Here is a 12,519-nt window from a genome sequence, read left to right on the forward strand (position 1 = left end):
TATCTGCATTCTTTTTGAGACTTTATTTGTTTTGTTGCTCTGTGTGCTTTTTTCCTACCCTGTTACAACTCACCGATTTGATCTTCTGCTACATCTATCCTTCTATTAATTCCTTTTCATGTATTCTTCATTTTTAGATGTTGTATTCTTCATTTACCCCTGGTTCTTATTCATAGTTTCTATGTCCTTTACATTCTGATGCAGTTCCCATTAAGTTCCTTATAGTTTGCAGTAAGTTCCTTCAGCATCCTTATAACCATTACTTTGGACTCTATGTCTAAGTTGCTTCTCTCAATTTTTCTTAAATTATTTATTTATTTGTTTGTTTGTTTATTTTATTTCTAGAGAGAGGGGGAAGGAGAAAGAGAGGGAGAGAAACATCACTGTGTGGTTGCCTCTCACTGGCGTCCCCAACTGGGGACCTGATGTGCAACCTAGTAATGTGCCCTGACTGGGAATCGAACCAGTGACACTTGGCTTGCAGGCTGACACTCAATCCACCGAGCCACAGCAGCCAGGGCCTCTCTCAATTTTTTTTTAATTTTATTTTTTGTTTTTTCAATTACAGTTGTCCCATTTTTCCCCCATTGCTCCTCCCTCCCAGCCCATCCCCTCTCCCACAATCATATCCCTCCCCATTGTCCATGTCCATGAGTCACTCATACACATTCCCTGACTGGACCCTTCCCTTACTTATCCCCCTTCTCTCCCTTCCCCCTCTCCCCTAATGACTACTATTCTAGTCTTTGCCTATTTAGTTCGTTTATTTGTGTTGCTCTTTAGTTTCCTGCATTAGGTGATATCATATGGTATTTTGCTTTCTTTGCCTGGCTTATTTCACTAAGCATAATTCTCTCTAGTTCCATCCATGTTGTCGCAAATGGCAGGAGTTTCTTGTTTCTTTCTGCTACATAGTATTCCATTGTGTAAATGTACCACAGTTTTTTGATCCACTCATCTACAGATGGGCACTTAGGCTGTTTCCAGCACTTAGCTATTGTAAACAAGGCTGCTATGTAGCTCTTTTTATGGGTTTCATCCCTTCCTTTGATTGGGGGTTCTTTCTTTGTCTCCCCATTTTATGTGAGACTTTTTGTTTGTTTTTACATATTAGATTGATCTGCTTTGACATCTGTGGCCTTCTGTGTTAGGAGTCCTGTAGAATTCAGTGATTTAGTTTCCTTGATATCAAATGCTATTGTACTGGTGCTGACAGAACAAAACAAATCAACACTAAAAAACAAAACCCGCACCAGGAAAAATTGCCCTCCACAACAACAACAATATCAATGACAAATGAGCAGAGATTAATAAAGTTGGAAAGAGAATATGATTATTATAAGAAAGAGAAAAAGAATGTGAGATAGCTAAAGGAAAGGAAAATTATTTTGAGAGGATACAGGAAGGAGAAAGAATGAGTAAGGAACATGAATGAGGTGAATAAAGGGAAAAATAAATTTTAAAACAAAAACAAGAACATAAGAAAGGGAAGGAAGAAGGCAGAATTGAGTAAGAAAAGTGAGGAGTAAAATATGAGATTTATAATTAAAAAATAGATAGTAAACTAACAAAAAAAATTGAAAAAAAAGAAAAAGTGTTAAAAAGTTATGGGAAACAATAATAATAAAAAAATGTAAACAATGAAAAAGAATGAGGTGGAACAGTCTGCCTAGGCCCAGACTGGGGCATGATCTGACATCACCAGGGGCAAATCCAGAAAGTAAAGAAAGTGCACCTCTACAACAGTATAAAAGACGTAGTGGGAGGAATGATTTTCACTCAGCTAACTGGAGGGAAGACCCACCAGAAAGCAACACTACAACCACCAAAACCCATGTACAATGAGACAGCCTAAATACATGGCATAAAAAGCATCCCAAGAGCATCAAGTTCAGGAGATCAAGGAGACTTCACCACTGAATCAATCATCACAGGCCTCCTACAGAAAAGGTCATAACATGAACACAGGAAGTCAAAGAAGACCAATCTTAGAAGCAGAAACAAACAAAAAGACTCACAAAAATGGGAAGACAAAGAAACAACACCCCATTGAAAGGAAAGGCGAGATGAGCAGAAAGAGTGCTAAATGAAATAGAGATAAGCAAACTATCAGGCATAGAATTCAAAATAATTATTATAGAAAAGTTTAATGAGCTCAGTGAGCTCAAAGAAAACTACAAAGGACTCCGGGGAAGATACAAGAAACTTACTGAGAACTACACCAACATTACAAAGGACATAGAAACTATAAATAAGAGCCAGGAAGAAATGAAGAATACAATTTCTGAATTGAAGAACATGGTACAAGGAATCAAAAGCAGGCTAGATGAGGCAGAAGATCATATCTGTGACCTGGAGGAGAACATAGAAAAAATTCCCAGACAGTGCAACAAAATGAAAAAAAGACTGAAAAAGAATGAAGAGGCTTTAAGACAGCTGCAGTACAACACGAACATCATAATATCTATATCATATCTATATCTATATCATAATATCTATATCTTCCCCAGAAGGGGAAGAAGAAGAACAAGGGAGAGGAAACATGTTTGAAAAAGTAATGACAGAAAACATACTGACTTGAGGAGAGAAATAGTCACGCAACTGCAGAACACACAGAGGATCGCAATTAATGAACCCAAACAGGCTCACTCTAAGCACATCATAATTAAAGTGGCAACATTCAAAGACAAAGAGAGAATCCTAAAAGCAGCAAGAGAGAAACAACTAATAACATACAAGGGAGCTCCAATAAGGCTATCCTCAGATTTCTCAACAGAAACACTACAATACAGAAGGGAATGGCAAAAAATATTCCAAGCAATGAAAAACAAAAGCCTACAACCCAAGAATACTCTACCCAGCAAGGCTCTCATTCAAAATGGAAGGTGAAATAAGGAGTTTCCAAGACAAAAGAAGGCTAAAAGAATACATCTCCACCAAACCATCATTGCAAGAGATGCTAATGGGTGTGCTTTCAGAAGATGAAGAAATAGAAAGAGATAGAGAGGAACATAAGTACAAAGGGGGAAAATGACAATGAATAAGTACCTATCAATAATAGACAAATGTAAGTGAATGAAATGCACCAATCAAAAGACATAGGGTAGCTGAATAGTTAAGAAAACATGACCTACATATATGCATTATACAAGAGGCCCACCTCAGAAAAAAGAATCTACATGGACTAAAGTGAAGGGATGGAAAAAAAATATTTCAAGCAAATGGAAATGGAAAAAAAGCTGGGGTAGAAATACTTACACGAGACAAAATAGATTTCACAACAAAGGTCACAAAAGGATACAAAGAAGGATATTACATAATACTTAAGGGAACAATCAATCAAGAAGATATAACCCTTGTAAACATATATGCACCCAACATAGATGCACCTAAATATATAAAGAAAATCTTGGAGACCTTCAAGAAGGACATTGACAGCAACACACTCATAGTAGGGGACTTTAACATTCCATTGTTAACAATGGACAGATCTTCAGGGCAAAGAAATGCCAAGGATATATGACACTGTAAATCAAATTGACTTAATTGATATATACAGAACCTTTCACCCCCAAAAAGCAAAATATACATTCTTTTCAAATGCATATGGAACATTTTCAAAAATAGACCACATGGTAGGACACAAAACAAGTCTCAACAAACTCAAGAAAATTGAAATTATATCAAGCATCTTCTCAGATCACATGGCTTGAATCTAGAGACCAACCTCAAGGGAAAAAACTCAAAAACATTCAAACTCATGGAGAATAAATAACGTGATATTAAATAATCAATGGGTTAACAATCACATCAAGGAAGAAATAAAAAAAAGTTTCAGGAAGCAAGTGTAAACGAACACACAAGAGCCCAAATCCTAAGGGACACAGCAAAGGCAGTCCTGAGAGGGAAGTTCATTGCAATGCAGACCTACCTAAAAAGGATAGAAGAATCTGAATTGAACAACCTAGCCCTACATCTATAAGAACTAGAGGAACAACAAGAAACAAAGCCCAGAGGGAGTAGAAGGAAGGAAAGATTCAAGATCAGAGCAGAATTAAATGACATAAGGATTAAACTAACAATTCAAAGGATCAATGAAACCAGGAGCTGGTTCTTTGAAAAGATAAACAAAATTGACAGCCTTTACTCAGACTCATCAAATAAAAAAGAGAAAAGACCAAAATAAATAAAATAAGAAATGAAAGAGGAGAAATCATAATTGATACCACCAAAATACAAAGGATTATAAGAAATAAGTACAAGAAATTTGACAACCCAGGTGAAATGGACAAATTTCTAGAAACATATAAACTTCCAAAACTGAATCAAGAATAAGTAGAAAGCCTGAACAGACTGGTAACAACTAGTGAAATTGAGGCAGTAATCAAAAAACTCCCAGCACACAAAATCCCTGGATGGGATGGCTTCACAGGAGAATTTATAAAACATTTAGGGAAGCACTGACATCTATCTTTCTCAAACTATTCCAGAGAATCCAAGAAGAGTGAAGACTCCCAAACTCTTTCAGAGGCCAGTATTATCCTAATTCCAACCAGATAAAGACACAGCAAGGAAAGGAAATTATAGGTTAATATCACTGATGAACATAGATGCTAAAATCCTCAATGAAATATTGGCAAACAGGATCCAGCAATACATCAAAAAGATCATACACCACGATCAAGTGGAATTTATCCCAGGGATGCAAGGATGGTTTAATATTCTCAAATCAATGAACATAATACACCACATAAACAAAATGAAAGATAAAAGTCACATGATCATGTCAATATATGCTGAAAAAAAACATTTGATAAAGTACAGTACCCATTTATGATAAAAATGCTCAGCAACCTGGGAACTGAGGGAGCATACCTCAATATTATAAAGGCCATATATGAGAAACCTGCTGCCAACATCATAATAAATGAGAAAACTCTAAGAGCTTGCCCCCTAAGGTCAGGAACAAGACAAGGATGTCCACTTTCTCCACTTCTATTCAACATAGTTTTAGAAGTTCTAGCCACAGTAATCAAATAACAAAGAGAAATAAAAGGAGGAAATAAAACTGTCATTATTTGTAGATGATATGATAGTGCACATAGAAAATCCTGTACACTGCACCAAAAAACTACTTGACCTAATAAGTGAATTTGGCAAAATAGCAGAGTACAAAGTCAATATTTAGAAATCGAAGGCATTTCTGTAAACCAATAAAATATCAGAGATAGAAACTAGAAAAAAAATCCCATTTACTATAGCTACAAGAAAAATAAAGTACCTAGGAATAAACTTAACCAAAGAGGCAAAAGACCTGTATTCAGAATACTAAAGAACACTGAAGAAAGAAATTAAGGATGATAGAAATAAGTGGAAGCATATACCATGTTCATGAATGGGAAGAATTAACATCATTAATATGTTCATACTACCCAAAGCAATTTATAGATTCAACGCAATCCCTATTAAAATACCAATGACATATTTCACAGACCTAGAACAAATACTTCAAAAATTTATATGAAACCAAAAATAACCCCGAATAGCCTTGGCAATCTTGAGAAAGAAGAACAAAGTAGGAGGAATCACAATACTTGATATCAAACTATATTACAAGGTCACTGTAATCAAAAGAGTCTGATAATGGCCTAAGAACAGACATATAGAACAATAGAACAGAACAGAGAGTCCAGAAATAAACCCATGTCTCTATGGTCAATTAATATTTGACAAAGGGGCAAGGAGAATAAAATAGAGTGAAAATAGCCTCTTCAACAAACAGTATTGGGAGAACTGGACAAGGACATGTAAAAAAAATGAAACTAGAACACAAGTTACACCATGCACCAGAATAAACTCAAGATGGATAAGAGACTTAAATGTAAGCTGTGACACCATAAAAGTTCTAGAGGAAAACTGAGGCAGTAAAATCTCATATACCCCATGGAGTGATATTGTGCCATCTCCAAGAGCAAGGAAAATAAAGGTAAGAATAAACAAATAGGACTACATCATACTAAAAAGTTTCTGCTCAGTGAAAGACAACATCAGCAAGCTGGAAAGGGAACCAACTATATGGGAAAACATTTTTGCCAATGATTCTTCGGACAAGGGTATGATCTCCAAAATATATAAAGAACTTATATGACTCTTTATATATTAAAGAGTTCTTTAATTAAAAAATGGGCAAAGGACCTGAACAGACACTTTTCCAAAGAGGACATTCAGAGGACCCATAGGCATATGAAAGGATGCTCAACATCACTAGCCATCAGAGAGTTGTAAATTAAAACCATAATGAGATACCACCTCACACCAGTCAGAATGGTCATCATCAACAAATCAATAAACAACTTGTGCTGGTGAGGATATGGAGAAAAGGGAACCCTAGTGCACTGCTGGTGGGAATGCAGACTGGTGCTGCCACTATGCAAAACAGTTGGGAATTTCCTCAAAAACTGAAAATTGCACTGCCTTTTGATCCAGTGATTCCTGCTGGGATTATACTCGAAAAATCCTGAAATTCCAATTCTGAGAATCTATGCACCCCTATGTTCATAGCAGCACTATTTACAATAGCCAAATGCTGGAAACAGCCTAAGTGCCCATCAGTGGATGTGTGGATCAAAAAAATGTGGTACATTTACACAATGGAGTACTGTGCATCAGAAAAAAAAAAAAAAAATGGAACTTCTACCTTTTGTGTCAACATGGATGGAACTGGAGAGTATTATTCTTAGTGAAATAAGTCAAGCAGCGAAAGAAAAATACCATATGATCTCATCTAATACAGGAACCCAATGAACGAAACAAATGAGCAAAGTAGAACCAGAGGCAAGGAAACAAGGAACAGACTAACAGTGACCAGAGGGGTGGGTGATGGGGGAAAGGGGGGAAGGAAGGGGAAGTGTCTAGTCAAGGAATTAATATAAATGACTCATGGAGATGGACAATAGGGTGGAGATTAACTGGGGGAGTGGTGCGAGGTAGGTGGGGCAAAGGAGAGCAGTGTGGGAAAAATGGGACAACTGTAATGGAACAACAATTTAAAAAATGGAAAAAAAAATTAAAAAATGAAGTGGAATTTGTCTCAGCAGAGTCTAGTGCTTGGCTGCAGGCCTCTCCTTCTGGATCCAACTCTGACAGTGTTAGACACCAGTCCCATCTAGCTCTAGGCAGCCTATTTGAGGCTACCAGTGATCTACAGCCTGTGGATATCTGCATTAGGCTTGGCTGCATCTGGAATGGTCCTTGCTGCTCTGCCCTGCTGGCTTTTCATCAGTACAAGCCCCGAGGTGGATCTTCCAATGTCTGAAAGTACTGCAGGTACCACCTCCACCTGCCTCTATGTGATCTTGCAATTTGTCTTGGCCTCATTGCTTACCTGTCTGTTCCTGAGAGGGCTTCTGGTGTGATCAGGAGAATTGGACCCCTCAATCTTCCCTTGGAGGTGCTATTCAGACTTTAGGGAAGATAGTCGGTGTGTTCACCTGCCCCTGTGCCACACGTCTTGCTCTGTCCCAGGTTATTGCCGATAATGTATAGTTTCTGATGAGTTAGCTGTCCCTTTTATATGAAGTGCCAATCTGTGTAAAAGGATCAGCTCTGTCCTGCCTGGTGCTGATGTGAGCTCTGTATAAGAGCCAAGGCTGGGGAGGTCCCTGAATCCCCCTTACTGTGTAAATTTCTGCACTCTCTACTTAGCTGGTTTCAGTGGAATAGAACCCAAGGAACCAGCATCTCATCATGGCTGAGAAAGTTCAGAAAGGGCCCCCTTAGCATCTCCCTTTCTTTCCCCTGCTGGTATGTACCAGCAGGGGGCTGCTGAACCTGGCCAGACTATTCCACAGGAAGAGGATGGGTGCATCTTTCCCTTCCTAAATGTTTTTACTCTGTGTAGGGTGGAGGGGAAGGGTCTGCATGGCTTCAAAGAATCTCTGGTATCCAAATCTAGCCCACCTACCTCCCAGCCCACTCACTGCCTTTGTAGGAGGCACAGTCCAGAACTCTGTGTTCTGCAAAGCTGAGCTGGGCAGGGTCCAGCAAACCCCTTGTTGCACAGCTCTCTGAACTCCCTGCCCAGCTGGATTCAATGGGAATGAACTACGCTTTCAATATGGTCTCTTTGGTGAATGAGCAACTATGTGCGGGGTCTTTGCCCAGCACCCTTTCAGCTTCTTTTTAAAAAGACACTATGTGGTACCCATACTGCAGTACTGAATCACTGTCTGGTTCTCTGCATATACCCCCTCCCCCCAAAGCAAAATGTCTTTCATGGTCACAGCTGGATACAACCTGCTGGTGCCTCTGACAGACCCAGATATGGCAACCTGATCATTTTAGGAGATTGAGTCCCTATTTGGAATTCTTCAGGTAAACACTACTATTATGGACGTGCTGCTCAGTGTGTGTGTAGCCTGGGTCTCCCAGACTCTATAAAACCTCCCAAGTCTCTCCCAGTTAGGGTTAGGGATCCCTGTGCAGGACTAGAGCCTCCTGCTCTGAGACAGGAGGGAGCTCCTAAGCTGAGATTTCTGTCTGATCTCTCCACTGCCGCAGGCACCATGCACAGAGTATTTCCCCTTCAGCTTAAAACGTCTCCTTACTGAATGGTATGAAGCATCTTCTGTACTCCTTGGCTAGGAGAAATTCCTATCAGCTGGGATTCTGTTGATTGTTAGGGTTAATTATTGGAAGATCAGCCGAAGATCTAAATCGGGGGCAAGAGCAAGTGGACTCAGATTCTAGTTACTCAGCTGCCATCTTCTTATTCCATTCATTATTCAATAGCCATTTCTTGATCTCCAGGAACCTTCAACCTAGTGTACTGGGGGAAGAAGCTTGTGCAGGGGGCTGTGGAACCACAGTTAACACAACATTTATTTCTAACATTTACCTTGTCCCTACACCATGTACCAGGAACTATGTTAGTTTGCTGAGAATATGAAACTAAATTAAATTTATGTCCTGAACTCAAGAGTTCATAATCTATCAAGCAAAATATATTTACTTTCACCATTCCATTAGTAGCATTGGTGTTTGGAATGTGGAGTTTATGAGAATTTTTTATTGATTCATTTACACCTGTAAGTATTCATTTATTCATGCAAACAAATGCTTATGGGTGCCACCCATGCACCAATAAGCCAGACTCTGAGGTTGCATTGCTGAGTAAAACAGAATTCTTCACAATGGTGGTCATATAATCATGGAAAATTTTTAAACTATTTGTATGAGTCAAAACAAAATAAACCAAGAGCCAATTTCTTTCCTGTGTTTTAGGACTCAGACACAGAGTTCTTATTTTCTTCCCCTTAGAACACTGATGGGGGCTTTGAAGCTGAATCTTGGGGGGGCTCCAGAAGGTCCAGCTGGGACAGGCAAGACAGAAACCACCAAAGATCTTGCCAAAGCTTTGGCCAAGCAGGTAGGGAAATGCTGTCCATCCCCACCCTCTCCTCCTGTTTCTTTTTAGACCCCTACCCAGGGAAATTGGTATGAAGTTCGAGATGGGTTCATGTAACAGGCAGTGTGGATCCCAGCTCCTCCTGTGGAAAAGGAAGCAAGGAGCCTCATGCCTGTGTATGGAACCCATCCTGAACGGTGCCCACATCCTCCCTCTCTCTAGTATGTAGTCTTCAACTGCTCAGATGGTCTGGATTACAAAGCCATGGGGAAGTTCTTCAAAGGGCTGGCCCAGGCTGGAGCATGGGCTTGCTTTGATGAGTTCAACAGGATTGAGGTAACCCTACTACTGGGGTACAGAAGAGTTGGATATGTAGGGGCCTTTTTCTGGGTTCTCAGCTCCTCAATGACAGGGTATGTGTAACTTCTATAGCCTCTTGCACAGAATAGATACTCAATGAACTAAACAAAAACAGCCCCAACAATATAAAATGCCTGATACACATATACACCTTCATCATAGTCACTTTTTCACTAGCTCATTCAAAAATTTATTGAGCAACTACTGTATCAGATACTTCACATGTGTTCATGATACAAAGGTAAGAAATGGTTTTTTTCTCTAGACTCTTACAATCTAGCAAAGGGAAATAAAAATTAAATGAAACAAACAATTTGATAGACATCTACAATAGTGGCACAGAACAGGTCTCACAGAAGAGGGAGTGATTAATTCTATTTGGGTGGGGAATTGAGATCAGGACATATAAACATGCAATTTGAACCAAAAAAAAAAATGCTGTTCAAATATATACTATGGGTGAAGCATTATGCTAGGTACTGGAGGAAAGATGACCTACTATGGAAACTACACACACACACAGACACACACACACACACACACAGACATTTTTCTTTACCAAAACCCCAGTCATGCTCCTAATTTTGAATGTGAAGGTCTGGTTCTCGCGTGACTGGGTTCTTTCTCTGTTAAGTGAAGGGGTCTCAGGAAGAGTGGGGTGGGTGCCCATCAGAAGCAGGAGTTCCTTTCAGCTAGCCGTTCTCACCCTAGGTAGAAGTTCTGTCTGTGGTGGCTCAGCAAATTCTTAGCATTCAACAAGCCATTATTCGGAAGCTAAAGATGTTCATCTTTGAAGGCACTGAGCTCTTGCTGAACCCGACCTGCGCTGTCTTCATCACCATGAACCCTGGATATGCTGGCAGGGCTGAGCTGCCAGATAATCTCAAGGTAAACATCCACATGAATGAATGCTGGGTGCACTTATGATATAGAAACCTCTGGGAGTACACAGAGTCTCAGAGAAGCCAGATAATGGGACCAACTGACATTCACCTGTGTTAAGTAATAGAGTGTTGATGGAGGTAAGATGGTACTTGGCCCTAGAACAAAACCACTTCCTCTCATGGGAGGTGGGGAAGGGAAAAGAAAGGAATGGGTAGAGATATACATAATAACCAATGGCAAATAGGAAATAATGTGCATTAGAACAAGGGTCACTATTTCTATTGCCTTCAGGGGTCAGACAGGTAATACAACTGAGAGAAGCCACTTGGGCACAGTAGGGACTCTGGTGAATGCCCCATCTACAGGCAGCAGCTTCTACTTAGCCCAATGCAGCATAAATTGTCAGATCATCTCATTTTTTAGGAAAAACCATAAATTTTGATTTTTACATAAAATCTGATTTTTAGATTCTTGTTCAATGTAAAAAAAAATATCACTGTAAGTCAAACAATATACATCTGCTTATCAGAGAGCATCAACGTTGGATACAGAGAACTCTGTTAAACCTAGTCTGGAGCTCTCTTTTATTACTAAGCTAGTTAATAGGCACCTAAGCAGTGTCCATATATATCAAAGTAGGCTGTCTCAACTAGCTAGAGAGATGGCAAGAGAGCATGCTTGTCCCCAGTACCTTCTGCTGAGCTGGCCTGAGCTACAACCATGGCAATAGCCATTGACCCTGCTGCTAATGGGACAAGGAAATGCCTCTGAAGGAGAAGAAAGAGCCAACCAGGCCATCTTGAAATTAGTAGACCTGGATGTCCTTAGCATGCCTTTTTCATAGAAGGAAAAAACCCAAAGTGTAAGATGGCTGGGTCGCCTCCTGTGGGAAGAATACCTAGCACTGCAACTGCAAGAAAAGAGCAACCAGAGGGAGACGTCTATGTCTGCTTCTTTACTGATATTGTTCTAAGTTATTGCTCCATCTCCTTGAGTAGAAGACACAAGAAAGACCCAGCCAAAGTCACACTCACTGACTTTAGCACTGTAAGTTCTCGTTTAAAGTCATTGATAGATTCTACAACTCTAAGCGAAACAACATATAACAAAAATGATTTTGCCATAGGCTAATTGATATGAAGAAGTTAATTTTCTATAGCATCTCATCAATGCTATAATGAAATAACGTTGAACAAAACATTACTCAAGGCCCTCATGGACATGATTCTCCACCTGCTAGAAATGTATTCTGATCAGTGCCCTAGAATCTTGTTCAGACCCACCACCCTTCCTCCTCCCTGGGAATGGAGAAGACTCAGGGAGGTTCTCCTCTCCTATAGGTAAATATAGGCCAGTGAGAACCAAAGTAGAATTTGGACACACATTTCTCATTTTTACCATCCAGTTGTTGTAACTTACCCCTGCACCCTTCCCAGCCAACAACTATGTTCGATCTACACAAGAAACTTCCATGGGACAGAGTGTTATAGTAGAAAGCACTGGTGTGGGGGTCAGGAAGCCAGGGTTCCAGTCTTTGCTCTACTTCTAACTGCATGACTCAAGCAAGTCAATTCTAAGGTAATAATAACAACAGCTGATGTTTATTGAACACTCACTATGTGCTACTCACTTTTCTAAATACCCCACTTATGTGATATAATTTGCTCTCAAGATAACTATGCAGAGGATACAGCTGTTAGAGAGAAAAGAACTGAGGTCTAGCAGGGTTACATAACTTGTCCATAGCTAGTAGATAACAGAAAAAGGACTCAAATCAAGATCTGACATAGTGGTCCTACATTCCTAAGTGACTCCTGCTGGAAAGCTCCAAAAGCTGAATGGTGCTCATTTGGCTTAGGAGAATGAGG

General features: G+C 39.7%; 1 protein-coding gene across 1 annotated transcript in view; it reads left to right on the forward strand.

The window, feature by feature from the left end:
* Window positions 1-12,519, forward strand: part of DNAH3 (dynein axonemal heavy chain 3) — a 286,172-nt gene that overhangs the window by 150,168 nt on the left and 123,485 nt on the right. The window contains 3 exon segments of the mRNA XM_090277784.1: window positions 9,319-9,427; window positions 9,629-9,742; window positions 10,478-10,654. Of these exon segments, the coding sequence (XP_090133910.1) occupies window positions 9,319-9,427; window positions 9,629-9,742; window positions 10,478-10,654 (400 nt within the window).

Source organism: Furipterus horrens, unplaced genomic scaffold, assembly GCF_987537825.1.
Source record: "Furipterus horrens unplaced genomic scaffold, mFurHor1.1.pri manual_scaffold_5, whole genome shotgun sequence".
In the NCBI taxonomy this organism is placed as follows: domain Eukaryota; kingdom Metazoa; phylum Chordata; class Mammalia; order Chiroptera; family Furipteridae; genus Furipterus; species Furipterus horrens.